Consider the following 20,420-nt stretch of genomic DNA (forward strand, 5'->3'; position numbering starts at 1 on the left):
GTCCTGGCCTAAAGAATAACACTAGGGGATAGGGTAATGTCTGCACCATGTTTATTACCCCATTCCATTTGTCATTGTATTCATTTCCTTTCTCCAGAGCTGGCCTTACAACATGGCAAAGTTGCTATAGTGACGGGAGGCACCAGGGGAATTGGCTATGAGACCTCAAGACATATGGCCAGCCTGGGGGCCCACATTATCATAGGTAGGCCTACATTTTTTTATAATTTTTTTTTTACTAGGCAAGTCAGTTAAGAACAAATTCTTATTTTCAATGACGGCCTAGGAACAGTGGGTTAACTGCCTGTTCAGGGGCAGAACGACAGATTTGTACCTTGTCAGCTCGGGGGATTTGAACTTGCAACCTTTCGGTTACTAGTCCAACTCTCTAACCACTAGGCTACCCTGCCGCCCCATAAAGACACCATACTGTACACCACGTCCCTACCAATGTGAATGTGTTATACCGTTCAACAGTACCATGAACTGATTAATATACTTAGTTAATATAATCTCTTAATTATATGTTTAATACCCACGGACAGAAATATTTAGTAGGCAAATTATTTCCTCAGGGTAGGTTTTTAATTATCTGTTCAGATAGGCAGCTTCTCCTGGAGGGTATGTGGGTAGTTGTGTGTTGTGGAATTTAGCAATGTGTGCATATAGGCCTGCCGTGGCAAGGGACTGTGTTTGTGTGTGTGTGTGTCTGGATGTGCGTGTGGGTATGCGTCTCTCGCTCTCTCTTTCTCTCTGAGTGTTTACTGGGTGTGTTTACTTAGGAAATTAATTAGATCAGTCTCCTCTCTTCTCCTCCCCTCCTCTCTTCTCCCTTCTCTCTCCCTCTCTAGCTGGACAGAATGAGCTGAAGGGTGTGTCTGCTGTGAAGAGGATTTGTGAGGAGAACAGAGAGGCCAAAGGTAACACACAGTCCACACAGTCCTGTTTGCTTTCGTGCGTCCATGGCTCTACTGATTGGGGTGTGAGTGAACACACCTTTTTGCAGGTAGAAATCAGCTTCTAGTTAAAAAGCAGAATGACTGTTAAGAACTGGAGCTGTGCATCTCTGCTCTAGTGCGTCACGTCAGTTAAAATTAGAGACGGCTTCATTGGAGTAGGTTTCCTCTCTGGGACTGTTGCATGATCTATTTCTCTTTGTGAAGATTAAGAGGTATGGCATTGAGGGGTGTTAGGGAGTGGGGGCGGGGGCAGGGGAGGGAAGCATGCTCTGAATGACCGGGTGGTCTGAATGACGGTGCTCTGAATGACGGGGGTGAGTTGGGAGATGAAGGAAGTGGGGGGGTGGTGAGGGTCATGTAGTTCTGTCCTCTGAATGACAATGTGCCGATGGGGCGATGAGGTGGGGGTAGGGAGGGGTGCGTGTGAGCGTGTGACTGAATGACAATGTAACGGAACGTCATTAGTATGTGAGGCAGGTGCTTCTCACCAAACGTCCTCTGGCTCTTCGTGTGCATGTTTGTCTGTGTGTACAGAGCATAGGAGACAGCGCATGAGAGAGGAGATTAGAAGAAAGACTACACGCCCAACGGGCCAATGGATGTCAAGCCTGCCCTCAGGAGCCCGCCTTCCTGGGTATAATACCGGGGCTCGCATCTATTTCCTCAAGTCAGTACCACTCTTCAGCGAGCCCAAATCCCCAAATTTAGTTATACCTCATTACATCCTTCAGGGAACAGTAGTTAAATTCATAACTGTACATTCCCTTTCAGTCGGTCACTCAGTATAACATACAATGGAGATATAAATCACACCCCAAGCCGCCTCAGAGGGTGCCAGACTAGGAGGCCCACAGCAGCCCAAGCACGCACACACTGGTTTCACTGGCTCCAAAAAGGGGTTACAGAAGTCACCTTTTCCCCTAATACTTACCCCTTGAAGCCTGAACTGTCAGAGCCCCATACAGGGAACCAGAACCTACTGCAACTTGGCTATGCACACTGACACACTTCCACTGCAGCCCAAGTCCATAGACCCAACGGTTCCATGAAAAATACATACCTTGCAAGCCTGAAATGTCAGAATTGATACAAGGAACCCAAAACAGCAGATAACCTGTCGTGACTTGGTAAAGTGCACACGCTCACTGCATTTTTCGGGAACCCCAACTCGCTGCAGCATAGGCATCTCCAATCTTTATGCCCCTGAACAATGCCCAAGAAGCATCCACACCCCTAGTGGAGTGAGCACGCACACCACTAGGCAACCCTTGTCCTTTGCTGACATATGCCAGGGAGATAGCCTCCACAATCCCGCGCTGGATTAGCGAAACAAACAGAAATCTGGTCACAAACGTGGATATCCTTGGACCTAAAGCGCGCACTGGACAAAAAGTGCGCACCGGACTCACGCCATGCAACCTTCGTTGTTTACTGGAAGCTAACAGTGGAGGTGAGACAGGGAACATCTATAAAGCCAGGGACCTGTAAGACACACAGTATATATATGTACAACCCTCTTGTAGAAGGCGCACGCGTTGACTGTATAGTCATCATAATCAAACCCACAGATCCATATTTGCGGTCGTGGGCAGCAGATTTTCCTGTGTGCCTGGGACAATAGATCCCGATGACACAGAGCCCTCCAAGTGGCCCCGCCCAACTGGCGGATGATCTCCGGAAATTAGGGTTATCTGGCCGAACCGGGAGCCACCAGAATCAACAACATTGAGAAGAACAGACAAAAATTTGCATTTTCTCGCGATGCATAAAGATCTACATCAGCCCTGCCAAACCGGTCCCAGGGGGTGCACCCACGTTGAGAGATCCGGGAAGATACATTGCCCTGAGTGACAGGAAATGTGCTCTGCTCCATACAAGCAGATAACAGACAAGGTTTAGGAGAGAGATAGACCACGTTCCCCCCTGCTTGTTGATGTATGCCACCGCTGAACACCAAGGAACCTTGGGTAGAAACAATGTGCTTTCGTGGTACTGCCGTTCTGATACCTGGCTCACAATGCGTTCGGGGACATCGGCAACCAGTAACTTGCCCCCATTGACCGAGCCACTTGTAAACACTGTTGCCACAGTAAATGGTCGGGAAGGAGGGCCCGAGAACACACCCCCTCCCCGGCATCCAGCTAGGGTCACAAGGTCTCCTCCTTCTGCCCTGTGGAAAAATCAGCCTCCATCCCGCTCTTTGGGTAGGAGCGTTGGGCCAGTAACCAAGCTTTCAGTTGAATGCATTCACTGGTACTGACTAGGTATCCCCCGTTCCTTTCTTCTTTGACCCAGCATGGCATCTGATCCAAGATGTTCAAAGCTGCTCAGAAGCACCAAAATGGTCAAAAAACGTGGCCCGGGGAAACCTGCCTCTGACCTGGAGTGGCAGCACACGACTCCAATACCATCATTAAGTTTGCCGACAATACGACGGTGGTAGGCCTGATCACTGACTATGATGAGACAGCCTATAGGGAGGAAGTCAGAGACCTGGCAGTGTGGTGCCAGAACAACAACGTCTCCATCTATTTCAGCAAGACAAAGGAGCTGCTCATAGACTACAGGAAACAGAGGGCCGAGCATGCCCCCATTCACATCAACGGGCTGTAGTAGAGTGAGTCGAAAGCTTCAAGGTCCTCAGTGTCCACATCACTAAGGATCTATCATGGTGACACACACCAGCACAGTTGTGAACATAGCCTCTCAGGAGGCTGAAAAGATTTAACATGGCCCTCAGATCCTCAAAAAGTTCTAAAGCTGCACCATTGAAAGCATCGTGACTGGCTGCATCACTGCTTGGTATGGCTACTGCTTTGCATCTGTCTGCAAGGCACTACAGAGGGTAGTGTGTACATCCCAGTACATTACTGTGGCCAAGCTCCCTGCCGTCTAGGACCTTTATACCAGGCGGTGTCAAAGAAAGGCCCTAGAAATTGTCAAAGACTTCTGCCACCAAAGTCATAGACTGTTCTCTCTGCTACCACATGGCAGGTGGTACTGATGCTCCAAGTCTGAAACAAACAGGACCCAGAATTGCTTCTACCTCCAAGCAATAAGATTGCTAAATTGTTTGCTAAATAGTTAACCAAACAGCTACCAGGACTATCTGCATTGCCCCATTTGGAATTACTTTTTTTGACTCATCACATACGCTGCTGCTACTGTTTACTATCTGTCACTTTATTCCCAGTTATATATACATACAGTGTCTAACTCAATTACCTCGTACCTCTGCACATCAACTCAGCACTGGTACCCCGTATACAGTCTCAAGAAAAAGTATGTGAACCCTTTGGAATTATCTGGATTTCTGCATAAATTGGTCATAAAATTTGATCTGATCTTCATCTTCACAACAACAGACAAACACAGTCTGCTTAAAATGTTTTTGTCTACATTGAATGCATCATTTAAACATTCACAGTGTAGGTTGGGAAAAATACGTGAACCCTTAGGCTAATGACTTCTCCAAAAGCTAATTGGAGTCAGGAGTCAGCTAACCAATCATTGAGACGAGATTGGAGATGTTGGTTAGAGCTGCCCTGCCCTATGAAAAGCACTCATAACATTTGAGTTTGCTATTCACAAGAAGCATTGCCTGATTTGATGCCTCGAACAAAAGAGATCTCAGAAGATTTTGTTGTTGCGTTGTTGCATAACGCTGGAAAGGGTTACAAAAGTATCTCCAAAAACCTTGATGTTCATGACTTTCCCAAGTTTATCAAGACATTTTGCAGGAGAATGTAAGGCTATATGAAGATTAACAGAAGTTGGGTGATGCAACAGGACCACGACCCAAACACAGAAGTAAATCAGCAACAGAATGGCTTCAACAGAAGAAAATACGCTTTCTGGAGTGGCCCAGTCAGAGTCCTGACCTCAACCCGATTGAGACGCTGTGGCATGACCTCGAGCGGTTCACACCAGACATCCTAAGAATATTGCTGAACTGAAACCGTTTTGTAAATATGAATGGTCCAAAATTCCTCCTGACCGTTGTGGAGGTCTGATCTGCAACTATAGAAAATGTTTGGTTGAGGTTATTGCTGCCAAAGGAGGGTCAACCAGTTGTTAAATCCAAGTGTTCACATACTTTTTCCAGCCTGCACTCTTTGATGTTTATACGGTTTAACGTATAATTGTTTGTGTTATTAGTTTAAGCAGATGGTGTTTGTCTATTGTAGACTTATGACTCATTTATATAGAAATCCAGATAATTCCAAAGGGTTCACATACCTTTCTTGCCACTGTATATATATACTCATTGTGTTTTATTATTACGTGTTTTATTTTTCTATTATTTTACTTTTATATTTCTCTCTGCATTGTTGGGAAGGGCCCGTAAGTAAGCATGTGACAAATTAAATTTGATTTGAAACTCTTGTGGGGAGAAGACGCCCAATCCACCCCCAGGTGATTTGTCGCCCTACGATATAGCTCCATCAAAGGTGCATTAACCACTAATGGTTCACTCTGCCCCGTAGAATCCAAAGCTGGGGATGTAGGCTGCCTCGGATTGAAATCCCTCCAGAGCCAACCAGGGATTCTATATCATCCCGGAATCCGGACTCTGAACACTGCCAGAGAAACTGGAATGAGCCTCACACGGCTGGGATGACACTCCTATCAACTCCGACCACCACTGCCGCTCTCTCCCAGCTTCAGACAACCCCATTATTAAGGTCAAATCACCGGTTGACCCTTCACCAGCAGCCCCAATCTTTCTCACTAATTCAGCCCGACGCCCAATGAAAGTTGAGCCCAGTCGGAGACAATGGTCACACAAATTGGTCCGAGCCAAAGCCTCCTGAGCATGTTATCACCCCAGGCCAACAGGACAGCACTCGTGAGTATCTTTCATTTTCATTGTGAAACCACATGCCCAAGGGCACGGTAGGAGGTTCAAACTCGGATGGTTAGCCTTTTTTTTAAACGTACTCTTACCACTAGCCATGTTACTCAAGCAAGGAAGCACTGGCTACACAAGCAGAGAACAAAGTAGTTGGTTTTTAGCTAACATAAATCCTACCCAAGCCAGGAAATATTAGCTACACAAACAGAGCAGAAAGTAGTTAGCTTTTAGCAAACACAAAAACATATACCAAGACCCAAAACTCGCTACATCTAGGGGGGCGAGTACTCTCTCCCCACTAACAGACACTTTAGTTAGTGCCGAATCTCGTAGTTTTCGTGTGCTTGAAAAGTTTGTAAATTGCGTGACACATTCTTCCATCAGGCGAGCTGAAAAGCAAAATAATTTAGGAAATGGATGCTTCTGGGGGCGGGCTTGGCATCCCTCGGGCTGTTGATTGGTCAGTGACTCCCCATAGTATTGTATACAGAGTCATTGACTGAAAGGGAGCAGTGTGTTAACCAGTGGTGTAATGGAGGATAAATGTAAGCAAGCAGAGCACTGAATCGTGAAAAGTGTTTAACCACCTATTAGCGTTTTGTTGTATTAAAGTTTAGTTATCTGCCTACCGTCATCTTGATAGGTGCTCAGAATTTACCCACCTACTTTTGTGAGTCATGACTGGACACTATATTAAATGTAACACTGCAGTAGCTAGACTACATTTGATAGACAGTAGTGTGTTAACAGTGCATTTGATATGGACTGAAGCAGTGGTGCAGTAGTGTATTGGGTCAGAGTGGAGTAGCACTGGGTACATTAACAGAATGAAAAGCTTGTAGGTGTAAAATGTGCTTATCTCTCTGGCATGGAGCCCAGATCCTCGTTGTAATTATCACAGGTAGAAAAGGTGGAGTGGAAGGGAGAGATGAAGAGGAGGGGTGGAAAGGATAGGAGGAAAGGAGTGGAGGGTGCCCTAAATGCCCAATTGTTGAGAGGAAAATAGCAAAGCACATGTACACCAAAGGCTTCTTATGTTTTGCCAGAGCCAATCAAAACACCACCCGTTTATAGCAAAATCTGCACATACTCAGAAAGACAGGATGACAGGTTGGGGACATGGGGACCGAGAGGGACAGAAAGGCAGGCAGGCATTCAGACAGGATCAAAGCTAGCTATAAGCACACAAGGTTAGGACTGGAATTTGGCATTAGTTAAATTATTCTCATATCAGTATCAAACCCTGGCTTAGCCTGTGTATGAAACACACAAACACACACACACAAACACAAATAGTCCTCACACGCACATAGCCAGAGGACTAGGGCTTTTCAAGCTGGACATTTTGGTTTCACCCTGGGTAAACTAATGCTAGTGTGAAACAAGGGTAGCCCTAGGCTACTTTTAACCCAGGATAAGTTTAGCCCTGGACTAAAAATCATCCATTGTGAAAGGCTATTTTTGACTCTGAAAGTCACACAGGCAGACACACACACAACACACACAGAGCAGAGGTCCTACAGCAAGTCCTGCCTGCGTTGCTGCTGCAGAATACTTACTGTATGAGATGTTAGGAGGAGGTATTGGTATCATGTAGCATAATGTGTATGAAGCTAGCAGCAGTTTGTGTTCTCTATTAGAGAAGAGCCTACTGTATTAGATTAATACATTAATGCTGCTTTGATTTTCCACTACAGACACAGTTAGTAGAATTTTTTTATTTTTTACAAGAGTGCTGATTATGCTGTGTGTGTTTGTTTGTTTCTGTGTGCTCAAATGATCGGCCTATAGGACCTTCTACCCGTATATGTGTATTTACAGATGTAGGATCTTAATTTGAGCCAGTTTGCTACAGCAGGAGATTAATCCTGCAGCAACAAGTAATGGGAATGATTAAATGGATTATAATTAATAGTGATTTTTGTAAGGGTTGATACATTTTTCACAAGGGAAAACCAAGTCTGAAATTTCTAAGTGGAAATGACAAACTTCAGAAGCCTTTTTAAACCTAAACTACATTACACATTTAACATGTTCTGTATTGCAGGAAAGTTCTCCCGCAACAGGGTAATCAAATTAAGATCTTATATCTGTACTGTGTATTGTATTTAAATGAATGGTGTGTGTGTGTTTTGTGTTTTCAGTGGAGTTTGATCAGTTGAATCTGGCATCTTTGCAGTCAGTCAGGCAATTTGTCCAGAGTATCAAGAGACGAGGCCTACCGCTGCACATCTTAGTCAACAATGGTGAGTGACACACAATCAACCAATCAATCTGCCAATCTATACGCTTAAATGAACTGTGTCTTAACTATTTGTGTTTGTGCACACGTGCAGCGGCGGTCATGTTGGTCCCTGAGGGTCGTACAGAGGAGGGCTTTGAGCGTCACTTTGGGGTCAACTACCTAGGTCACTTCCTGTTGACCTTGCTGCTGTTAGACACATTAAAGCATTCTGGGAAACGTGGTTCCTGCTCACGTGTTGTCACCCTCTCCTCGTCCGCTCATGGTGCTGGAGAGATACAACTAGACAGCCTGCTAAACAGGCACACACACACACACACACTAGTGGGGCACCTGTTTGTTCACCTGCACCTGCCCGCAATTACTAATTACCCATCCGCAACTGCCCGAGTATATGTGATAAAGTGAACATCTGAGGCACGCACCCGTCCCTAACCCACTAATATAGAACATGCGCTGCAGGCATAACAATTTTTTGGGACAATCTTTCTGCCTGATTGTAGAGATGTTTCTGCTTATAATTTCTGCCATTTCAGTAGGCTATTTGTTAATCAACTTGTCTATTTATTTATTTTTTTAACCTTTATTTAACTAAGCATGTCAATTAAGAACAAATTCTTATTTTCAATGACGGCCTAGGAACAGTAGGTTAACTGCCTTGTTCAGGGGCAAAACTACAGATTTTTACCTTGTCAGCTCGAGGATTCGATCTGGCAACCTTTCGGTTACTAGTCCAACGCTCTAACCACTAGGCTACCTGCCGCCCCATTTATAATTAGATACATGCAGCTTCTCTTCACTCATTATGTTGCCCTAGAAGACTAAATAAACGCTTGGTCACCAGAATGTCATAAATCTTCATGAATGCTTCAATATAGTTGACATCGGTAAAGTTTTCTCTGTCATCTCTGCTTCTTTCACAGAGTAAAGACGTTTAGGGACCGGGAAGAAATCATCACAATCATCACACATAACATAGCCTGGTGTCATCCTCTTTCACCACTTCACCAAATCTATCCCAAACATGACTTTTCCGGCCCTCCTGTCTCTTGATCTTCCACTCCATTTTGCAGCTTTTCTCTTACTGAATTAAACTCTGACATTGTCCTTCTTGTTTCCGTGGATTGACATGAACTTTTTCTGCCCTTTCCCAAATGCATTTGGCGATTGGTGTGTAGGCTATTTGGCGTGCGTACAGTTAGGCCCTAAAGCTTAGGCTTATGCACTAATACCAGATAGCCTAAAATAATGATAGAAATACCTATAGATTTAAATTGCACAATAATTATATATTTATAGAATTTTTAAGGTAGTGTTTTCTCTGTATATTCAATCCAGCCACCCTTCATCCACATAATATTTCATGACCCTAAACCCACACGCCCAGCGGATATAACCGTGGGGACTACAGGTTATGAGTCAACCCACGCATCACATACACACACACCTTCCTCTCCTAATTTCCTCCCACTCCAGACCTTTTTTCAACATCTTTCTCCCCCCTCTCTTTCAGTCTTCAGGCAGTGTTATTCGGCCCATGCGGCGTACTCCCAGAGTAAGCTGGCACTACTGTTATTTTCCTCCCACCTGCAACAGAGGCTGGATAGAGGAGGGTTTCCAGTGAGCTCATGGGCAGTGGACCCTGGGATGGTCGACACTTCACTCTACTGCCACCTCTTCACCACCGCCCGCCTCGCACGGACAGCCATCGCACGCCTGCTCTTTAGGGTACACACACACACACACACACACACACACACACACACACACACACACACACACACACACACACACACACACACACACACACACACACACACACACACACACACACACACACACACACACACACACACACACACACACACACACACACAGTGCTAATCGAGTATTGTCAATTACACAGTAACAGAATGATGCTGAGACTCAGATTTTTCACTTTATACATTTATGCCAAACAAAAACCAATGATTGTAAAGTTAAACAAACCTACAACTCTATGCACAAGGACTCCTTTTAACAATTTCCACTGAACATTCCACTGCACATTTACTGAACAGTGCAGATGCAAAATGACTGTTTGTGCTATTTGTGCCATCTTTCTGTGACCAAACTTTGCATATTCACTGTTCTTCATGTAAATGTGTTTTTGTAAACTGTTCTGTGGAATTGTTAAAAGGCTACCATTGAATTTCCTGTATCTGACTACTGTCAAAGTTTTCAGAATAAATCGGAATGATTTATTCAAGAAGTTAATTACAGAATAAGTATCTTAAAATGTGGCATTTCAGTACCATACTGACTTCAGAGTGTATTTTTAGGCAGAGAGAGAGAAAGAGAGAGAAGTAAAGGGAAAGAGAGATGAAGAGGGAAAACTTGCCAAGTTTAAGAAAGATGAGAATGTTCAGAATCTCCATAAGATATGCATGAATCAATGACTCTGTCTTTTACAGTTGAGGCATTTAGCAGACATTCTTATCCAGAGTTACTTGCAGTTGTGAGTGCATACATTTTGGTACATTTTGGTATCTTAAAGCATTGGCCTGGAGGCCCTGTTAATGTCTGCAGGATGGGATGGAAGGAGACAGCCCTGTGTGTGTCTGGAGGATGGGATGGAAGGAGACAGTCCTGTGTGTGTCTGGAGGATGGCATGGAAGGAGACAGTCCTGTGTGTGTCTGGAGGATGGGATGGAAGGAGACAGTCCTGTGTGTGTCTGGAGGATGGCATGGAAGGAGACAGCCCTGTGTGTGTCTGCAGGATGGGATGGAAGGAGACAGCCCTGTTAATGTCTGCAGGATGGGATGGAAGGAGACAGTCCTGTGTGTGTCTGGAGGATGGCATGGAAGGAGACAGTCCTGTGTGTGTCTGGAGGATGGCATGGAAGGAGACAGTCCTGTGTGTGTCTGGAGGATGGGATGGAAGGAGACAGCCCTGTGTGTGTCTGGAGGATGGCATGGAAGGAGACAGTCCTGTGTGTGTCTGGAGGATGGGATGGAAGGAGACAGCCCTGTGTGTGTCTGGAGGATGGGATGGAAGGAGACAGTCCTGTGTGTGTCTGGAGGATGGCATGGAAGGAGACAGTCCTGTGTGTGTCTGGAGGATGGGATGGAAGGAGACAGCCCTGTGTGTGTCTGGAGGATGGGATGGAAGGAGACAGCCCTGTGTGTGTCTGGAGGATGGGATGGAAGGAGACAGCCCTGTGTGTGTCTGGAGGATGGGATGGAAGGAGACAGTCCTGTGTGTGTCTGGAGGATGGGATGGAAGGAGACAGCCCTTTTTGTGCTGAGTGGGTGTTAGAGAGTGTAATCACTACAGGCAGTTGCCTAAGTAAATGACCTTTAGGGAGCCTCTGCCATGCAACTACAAATGCACCATTAATAACAGGCTCCTCAGCACTATCACATTAATACACACACACACACACACACACACACACACACACACACACACACACACACACACACACACACACACACACACACACACACACACACACACACACACACACACACACACACACACACACACACACACACACACACACACACACACACACACACACACACACTGTTTATCAGAGTCTCACGTAGAAATAGGTTGAAGTCAGTCTCATGTAGAAATAGGTTGAAAAGTCATGTTGTTGTAGAAATACTGTAGGCTTTTGTTGTTAGGGTGTAGATCTAGCTGTATCTTTATGCCAGTGAAGCTCTGCTGGTTGTGTGTGTTTATATAACAGCCTCGTTGTGTGCGTGTGTGTGTGTCCGTGTGTGCGTGCCTGGGTGCATGCGTTATGTATAACAGTCTGACAGTTTGTGTTGTGCCCCCAGAGCCCGTCCCAGGGAACGTCCACGGTCCTCTACACTGCTCTGTCTCCGTCTCTGGAGGGGGAGGAAGGAGCCTACTGGAGCAATGGGTGCACAGAGATGACATCACCAAACACCTACGACCCACAGCTCCATCGCGGCCTCTGGGACTCCAGCTGCAGACAAGTTGGCCTGCCATGACCCCTGACTTTCAACCCCTGACCCTGACCCCCAACATGGGACTGGATGGCTGAGACCCAACACTTAGTCTGTCTGACTGGTGTTGTCTTTGTTTTGACAATCTCCTCACCACCAGACTGTGATTGGACTGATGACAACCATGGCTAGACTTTGATTGGTTAGTAAAGAGTTAAGTCCCTTCCCATGCTGTTCAAATGAATGTGCTAATGGGAATGAAGCAACCTTCTCCCTCTGGCACTGTGATCATACACACACATACACTATGTTAAGGGTATTCATTGTGCTGCTATGAGTGTCTGTAGCGCCACTATGAGTGTTAATAGTGACCTTATAAGTGTTCATAGCAACCTTATGACTGTTGGTTGACAGATCAGATCTTCCAGAACAGAAAGCACCTTCCCTCAATGGGAGAACTTACTTTTGTCATAAACAAGTGTCATCAGTGTATGTGTGCATGTGTCTGTGTGTACTTGTCATCAGCATGTGTGTGTGTGTGCTTATTATGATGTTAGAAGCATCCAGGAGCATCTGGTGTTCTGATCCATCTGTGAAGCATATACTGACCCCTGCCCGAGTGGAGGGTCCAGGACCAATGAACAAGCCAGCATGGTAACATCAGTGAATCACAGCCTGAAACTGATATTTTCAGTTCTTGTGAAAGCAAAGGGTATTTTGTGGAATTCTTGCCAAAGCTGCTGGTTTCCTCTCCAGGGGGCAGAAATCATCTGAGAGAAAGTCTTTAAATTGTGTCCCGCCTCCTGGGCTGTGAGTCACACACACACCTGTCTCATGGTATTTCTCTTCTACTGTTAGAGCTGAGCGATGGTTTATCAATATGCACATATCACCTCTCTCAAGTCCAGTCGTTGTGTGTGTTTCTGTGCACAGTATGTGTATTTGTGTGTGCGCTGTTTGTGCGTTTCTTCCAGTCATTGGTTTGTATGCATCCATAAAAAGGCAGCACAACTGAAACCAGTACTAATATTTGTGGCAGAAGGAGAGAAAGACAGTGAGTAAAGGAAAAGGAGACAGGGAGATTCTTCATCTACTCTCTCTGCTGCTACCTTGTTTGGCTTTGCTCCCAGTGCATTCATTGTGGGAGGGAGATATCCCAGTGAAAATTCTGCTAAATTAAGACAAAGACAAACAGTCACACACACAGAGGCAGACTGTGACCAAAAATGGGCCCTGTCATTTCTAACACACTGGCCATTTTGTTCCTTGAGGACCTCATTATTAGCCAGATGATTATAATTTTGAGTTAAAACCTAAGTTAGACAGGCCCAGTAGGCTGGACCAGCCTATCTGGCAAGTCTACCCCTGTGAAGAAAAAAACAAAAAAAACACACATATATATATTCAACTGTGCATCCAATCACACACATGCTTATCTAAACAATCAACTCATACTATCATGGCCCAGGCTGGTCTCATAAACTAGACGTACCATAGTAAATTAAAATCCGGACGCTCAAATCAGTATGATATGTTACATTTAGCAACACAAAGGTTGTGTGTTCGTATCTCATAATGGATGACTTTAGCATTTTAGCTAATTAACAACTATTTAGCATGTTAACTAACCCTTCCCCTAAACTTAACCCTTTAACCTAACTCCTAACCTTAGCTAATGTTAGCCACAACAAATTTGAATTCTGAAACATATCGTACGAATTATAATTCGTAACATATCATACAAAAGGTGTCAGAGTCTATCTAGAGGATAGCAAAGGAGTCAGGGGCAGGACACAAGTAAGAGTAAAACCACTGTATTTACAGGGGGCACCACCAAGCAAGCGGCACCATAAAGACCAAGGAGCTCTCCACACAGGCCACGGACAAAGTTCTGGAGAAGTACAGATCAGGGTTGGGTTATAAAATAATATCTGAAACGTTGAACATCCCACGGAGCACCATTAAATCCATTATTTAAAACATTGAAAGATTATGGCACTACAACAAAGAGACCAAAGATAACCCTGAAGGAACTGAAATGCTCCACAGCGGAGATTGGAGTATCTGTCCATGGAACCATTTTAAGCCGTACACTCCACAGAGCTGGTCTACGGAAGAGTGGCCAAAAAAAAAAGCCATTGCTTAAAGAAAAAATAAGCAAAAAAGGCATGTGGAAGAAGACCCTAAACATACTGCTAAAGCAACACTCGAGTGGTTTAAGGGGGGAAATTTAAATATCTTGGAATGGCCCAGACTAAAGCCCAGACCTCAACCCAATTGAGAATCTGTGGTATGACTTGAAGATTGCTGTACACCAGGAGACAGCTGTAATTGCTTCAAAAGGTGTCTTGGGGGGGGGGGGGTATTGGCTTTGGGGGGTGAATAGAACACTCTCAAGTTTTCCGTTTTTTTGTCTTGTTTCTTGTTTGTTTCACAAGAAAAGATATTTTGCACAACATGCCTACCATTTCAAAGTGGTAGGCATGTTGTGTAAATCAAATGATACAAATCCCCCCAAAATACATTTTAATTTCAGGTTGTCAGGCAACAAAATAGGAAAAATGCCAAGGGGGGGTGAAAACTTTCTCAAGTAGTTGTATCTACCATCAGTCCTCAGATTTTCAGGCTTCTATGAAACTAACTAAATTGACATAACACACATACGCCCACAGAGACTAGTAAATCGGGACTGGGGATAAGTACAGACCCTGTGTGTAACCTTCCTTTAGTTTAAGCTCTCATTCTGCTACTGAGCACAGGGTTCCTGTCTTCCAGACATGAGGGGGTGAGTGTGTTACTGTAGCTGTCAGACTGGATGCTGTTTGGGTTGGTTATTATGGGTAGGGTTTTGGTTTCAAAAACAGACCTTTACTGGTACATCCAGTTTTCAGAATAGAAAGTGTGTGTTTGAAGTAATTAGTAAATAAAGACACTATATAAAAGTCACCATGACGGGTTTGAATTCCAGCCTGTCGACACCCAGAGACTGCTACAGGAGAACAGACAAGATACAGGCAGTATTGATTTGCGATGTGCAAAATATATTTTGCTGTGCTGTGCCCGAACTCCCTCAGATATAGAATGTGACTGTGAATTTCCATGTAGAGTTGAACTATAGTTAAATTGTGAACTGTCTTGTCTTGTTATTGTCATATTTCTGTAAAAACCTTTGTTAGCTGTTTGAGCAATATGAAGACATCTAGCGCTTATATACCTCTGGAGGAGAAAGACTCCTGTTCACTATGAAGACTGTGGTTAGGTTCAATATGGAGGTCATTGTGTCAATATGAACAGTGTGTTTATGTTGTTGTGATGTTCTCCACCTCCTCCTTTTCTACCAGGCAAAGCCTCAATAAACATTATTGTGCCACTAAATGACTGTCCACTTGGAGACACCAGTTAGACCTCAGACTCAAACCCTTGTAATCGTTTTTACTTATGTTGCACCTACCTCAACATTTCCATGAATAGTTTTATTATGTTACTGAATGTATCCAGAGTATTGTCAGATTTCGTTATTGACAAATCAACGGTGTAATGTTTGGATTCAGTCTTGTGTCAGGTGAACTGTTGTGTCCTCATCTTTGGTCTGACAATTTCCACCTAAATCTCCAAAGTTTTCTCCTTCAATTGCTAACATGGTCAGGCATGTTTTATAATTGACCCTTTCCTTATAGGCCAATTGGCATGAGTGTAAAGGGCTAAAAGGTTTCAAATGGGTAACTATAGTGAGATCTCTTACTACCATTAGCATATTGAGAGCTGTTAATAGCTATTCATCATAGTTAATCTCCTAGTGGCTCTCATACCAGAGTATTGGCAGCAGTCATTACGCTGCCCTCAGACACACACAGTCATTACCTTTCCCCTCGAATGAACAACCATCTCCCCTCTGCCGTCAACAATACCCAATGCCACTTTCAAAATCACTAGAGCCACTCCATCTCAATGACACAGACTGCTGGTGTGTGTTGGAAGCAGAGGGAAGAAGCTGAAAGTAGTAGAGGACATCTGCGATACGAGCAGCCACACATTCACGCTCACACGCACACACACTTACAATCCCATTCCCTCCTGCTATGAGTCATCTCTCTCCCATATAAGCTGCTTCCTCCAAATGCTCCAATTAGACAACAACAAATATGTTCTGAAAATTGACAGAATAAAACGGAAGAGAATAAGAAACAACTCACTGTGGAGGAACAGCACACAGCAGGAGTCACATTTCTAATTATTAAATCAGTAATTGATCGTTTCATTAGCTGATTCATCCTATTGTATATGTCCCAGCAGAGCCAGTTGTGTAAAGCCTCCAACATATTGGATAGGCCAGATATTCTCCTAGAATTACTAACAATACTGACCGACAAAACGCAAATTACTTTTCAAAAAGTAATTTCAGGTTTACAGCAGTGTGTGTGTTTGCGTGGAGGAACGTTATCAGACATCGCTATTCCTCCTTGGCAATGGGAGACAGATCATTTGTGTTATTTAAGATAATTTGTGATTCTCTCTCTCTCTCTCTCTCTCTCTCTCTCTCTCTCTCTCTCTCTCTCTCTCTCTCTCTCTCTCTCTCTCTCTCTCTCTCTCTCTCTCTCTCTCTCTCTCTCTCTCTCTCTCTCTCTCTCTCTCTCTCTCTCTCTCTCTCTCTCTCTCTCTCTCTCTCTCTCTCTCTCTCTCTCTCTCTCTCTCTCTCTCTCTCTCTCAACCCCCGGGGCATATGGTTCCCTCTGCCCACTCATTCCGGTTGCGTCATACCGCCATCCTCTCTTTTCTCCACTCTACGTTCCTTCCACCCTCTCTTTCACCCGCACATCGCTATGTTCTCTTCATCTTCACACGTGTGTGTGTGCCAGGCATCAACTGGGCTTTGGCACGTCTTGAAGACCTGCAGAAATGTCTCTTTCTGATCAGAGCCCTCAAAATAATGTTTCTCAATGACACTCAGGCCTGCCTGTTTAACAGTCTTACCCATAGCCACAGGAAGTAGGGGATCTGATGGTGCTGCAGCACCCCTGAAAATCTGCTTATACAAACACAAATATAAAAATAAATGCACTAGAGTGCACCCACCCCCTACAATGGGCTTACCAAGAGACAAGCACTAGAGAAGTGGCTTCGAGGAGGAGCTGAGATGGCAGAGATCTAAAGGCTGTGGCTCTCCAGCTCTGTTCTGATCACTGTCTGTCTGACTTTATCTCTCCACACCTCTTCACTTCTACAGAGTTAAGACTTCATCTATCTATCTATGTTCAGACTGCTGGGAGAAATACATATCGGCACAGCCTCTAAAACACATCAGTGAGCAAAACCATCCTCTTGACACAGGCATAAATACACACATGCACACACATCGCCCCTGTCTCCTTCGTTTCACCCATAACAGCATCAAGACACTCCATCTCAGATAGAATGGCGAGACAGTCCTCCTGAGAGACGGGGGAGGAGAGAGGGAAGGGGGAGGGGATCAGAGATACAGTATGTAATGGGTTTCTCTGTAGTGGAGTGGGGGGAGATGGGAGTCCTCCATTAACACACACATACACACACACCACTTTCCACTATCAGCCCCACTGCTGAATGCCAATATACACACCCACACAAGATTCATCAAATGTTTTTATCCTGGAAAATTGCTTGTTTGTGAAAGGTCTATGAAAACAGAGTCTGTGGGGAGTCTTGACCTTCACACTTCCTGCTGCTTACTAGGCTCTCCTGTAGCCTATTTCAGGGATTCAGGGATGGCTGCACCTGATGGTCGCTGTCCACAGTCCTCTGGTTCCCAAATGTCAGATCACAAAATTCTGATCCCGCTGTCTGTGGTGCTGAATCTCAGATTGCCATTGATAGTTGATAGTTTATTTACTTTAGAGCCCTTCCAAGATGGCTTCCAGCGACATTTTGTTTTAATATTGTTTTTAAATCCTTTCAAAATCATGTTTCAATACACATATTGTTATCACAGCTTCAGTTACAGATTCCTGCGGTTATTTCTCACTAGTGTAAAACAGTCAAAGGGAGCCATATTGAAGCCCCCATTACTCCATAGTCTTCCTGGTAAGTCACTTTACATGTCTGCTAATTCTGCTGTAGTACTGAGGGAATCATCTCTCTAGACTGCACCCTATAAGATGAATATATCACACACTCATGCATGAATGTCATTCTATAGAGCTATAGATGGTTTAAGCAGACAGCATCTATGGATCATCATGACAGTCCGCGTTATATCTGGTTCTACTGTCCCTCTGTTGTCACTGTGGATCAGTGGATCTGCTGCTGTCTGACACAGACACACACACGCATGCACAGGATAAAACAGAGGCTGTTTATGTCACGGGCCTCAGCTCTTTTTAGCCTGCTGGCCACGAGCTGCCACCCTGATGGATGTGAGAGCTGCCACCCTGATGGATGTGAGATCTGCCACCCTGATGGATGTGAGTGATGCCCCCCTGATGGATGTGAGAGCTGCCACCCTGATGGATGTGAGAGCTGCCACCCTGATGGATGTGAGAGCTGCCACCCTGATGGATGTGAGAGCTGCCACCCTGATGGATGTGAGAGCTGCCCCCCTGATGGATGTGAGAGACGCCACCCTGATAGATGTGAGAGCTGCCACCCTGATGGATGTGAGAGATGCCACCCTGATGGATGTGAGAGCTGCCACCCTGATGGATGTGAGTGATGCCCCCCTGATGGATGTGAGAGCTGCCACCCTGATGGATGTGAGAGCTGCCACCCTGATGGATGTGAGAGCTGCCACCCTGATGGATGTGAGAGCTGCCACCCTGATGGATGTGAGAGATGCCACCCTGATGGATGTGAGAGCTGCCACCCTGATGGATGTGAGTGATGCCCCCCTGATGGATGTGAGAGCTACCACCCTGATGGATGTGAGAGCTGCCACCCTGATGGATGTGAGAGACGCCACCCTGATAGATGTGAGAGCTGCCACCCTGATGGATGTGAGAGATGCCACCCTGATGGATGTGAGAGCTGCCACCCTGATGGATGTGAGAGATGCCCCCCTGATGGATGTGAGAGATTCCCCCCTGATGGATGTGAGAGCTGCCACCCTGAAGGATGTGAGAGCTGCCACCCTGATGGATGTGAGAGCTGCCACCCTGATGGATGTGAGAGCTGCCACCCTGATGGATGTGAGAGATGCCCCCCTGATGGATGTGAGAGACGCCTCCCTGATGGATGTGAGAGATGCCACCCTGATGGATGTGAGAGATGCCCCCCTGATGGATGTGAGAGACGCCACCCTGATAGATGTGAGAGCTGCCACCCTGATGGATGTGAGAGATGCCACCCTGATGGATGTGAGAGCTGCCACCCTGATGGATGTGAGAGATGCCCCCCTGATGGATGTGAGAGACGCCACCCTGATAGATGTGAGAGCTGCCACCCTGATGGATGTGAGAGCTGCCACCCTGATGGATGTGAGAGATGCCCCCCTGATGGATGTGAGAGCTGCCACCCTGATAGATGTGAGAGCTGCCACCCTGATAGATGTGAGAGCTGCCACCCCTTATAGATGTGAGAGCTGCCACCCTGATAGATGTGAGAGCTGCCACCCTGATGGATGTGAGAGCTTCCACCCCGATAGATGTGAGAGCTGCCACCCCGATAGATGTGAGAGCTGCCACCCTGATAGATGTGAGAGCTGCCACCCTGATAGATGTGAGAGCTGCCACCCTGATAGATGTGAGAGCTGCCACCCTGATGGATGTGAGAGCTGCCACCCTGATAGATGTGAGAGCTGCCACACTGATAGATGTGAGAGATGCCACCCTGATGGATGTGAGAGATGCCACCCTGATAGATGTGCGAGATGCCACCCTGATGTATGTGAGAGCTGCTACCCTGATGGATGTGAGAGATGCCACCCTGATGGATGTGAGAGATGCCATCCTGATGGATGTGAGAGCTGCCACCCTGATGGATGTGAGAGATGCCACCCTGATGGATGTGAGAGCTGCCACCCTGATAGATGTGAGAGATGCCACCCTGATGGATGTGAGAGATGCCACCCTGATGGATGTGCGAGATGCCACCCTGATCGATGTGAGAGATGCCACCCTGATGGATGTGAGAGATGCCCCCCTGATGGATGTGAGAGCTGCCACCCTGATAGATGTGAGAGCTGCCACCCTGATAGATGTGAGAGCTGCCACCCTGATGGATGTGAGAGATGCCCCCCTGATGGATGTGAGAGCTGCCACCCTGATAGGTGTGAGAGCTGCCACCCTGATAGATGTGAGAGCTGCCACCCCTTATAGATGTGAGAGCTGCCACCCTGATAGATGTGAGAGCTGCCACCCTGATAGATGTGAGAGCTGCCACCCTGATAGATGTGAAAGCTGCCACCCTGATGGATGTGAGAGCTGCCACCCCTTAT

General features: G+C 45.8%; 1 protein-coding gene across 1 annotated transcript in view; it reads left to right on the plus strand.

Annotated features, from left to right (window-relative positions):
* Nucleotides 1–14,350, plus strand: part of LOC124042954 (dehydrogenase/reductase SDR family member on chromosome X-like) — a 36,047-nt gene extending 21,697 nt beyond the window's left edge. Inside the window, exons 2-6 of the mRNA XM_046361105.1 lie at nt 98–205; nt 852–920; nt 7,959–8,060; nt 9,570–9,784; nt 11,885–14,350. Coding sequence (XP_046217061.1) covers nt 175–205; nt 852–920; nt 7,959–8,060; nt 9,570–9,784; nt 11,885–12,061 — 594 coding nt within the window. The 5' untranslated portion in view covers nt 98–174 and the 3' untranslated portion in view covers nt 12,062–14,350. The remainder of the gene's footprint in view (nt 1–97; nt 206–851; nt 921–7,958; nt 8,061–9,569; nt 9,785–11,884) is intronic.
* Nucleotides 14,351–20,420: the final 6,070 nt, after the last annotated feature.

This window comes from Oncorhynchus gorbuscha, linkage group LG09 (genome assembly GCF_021184085.1).
Source record: "Oncorhynchus gorbuscha isolate QuinsamMale2020 ecotype Even-year linkage group LG09, OgorEven_v1.0, whole genome shotgun sequence".
NCBI classification, from domain to species: domain Eukaryota; kingdom Metazoa; phylum Chordata; class Actinopteri; order Salmoniformes; family Salmonidae; genus Oncorhynchus; species Oncorhynchus gorbuscha.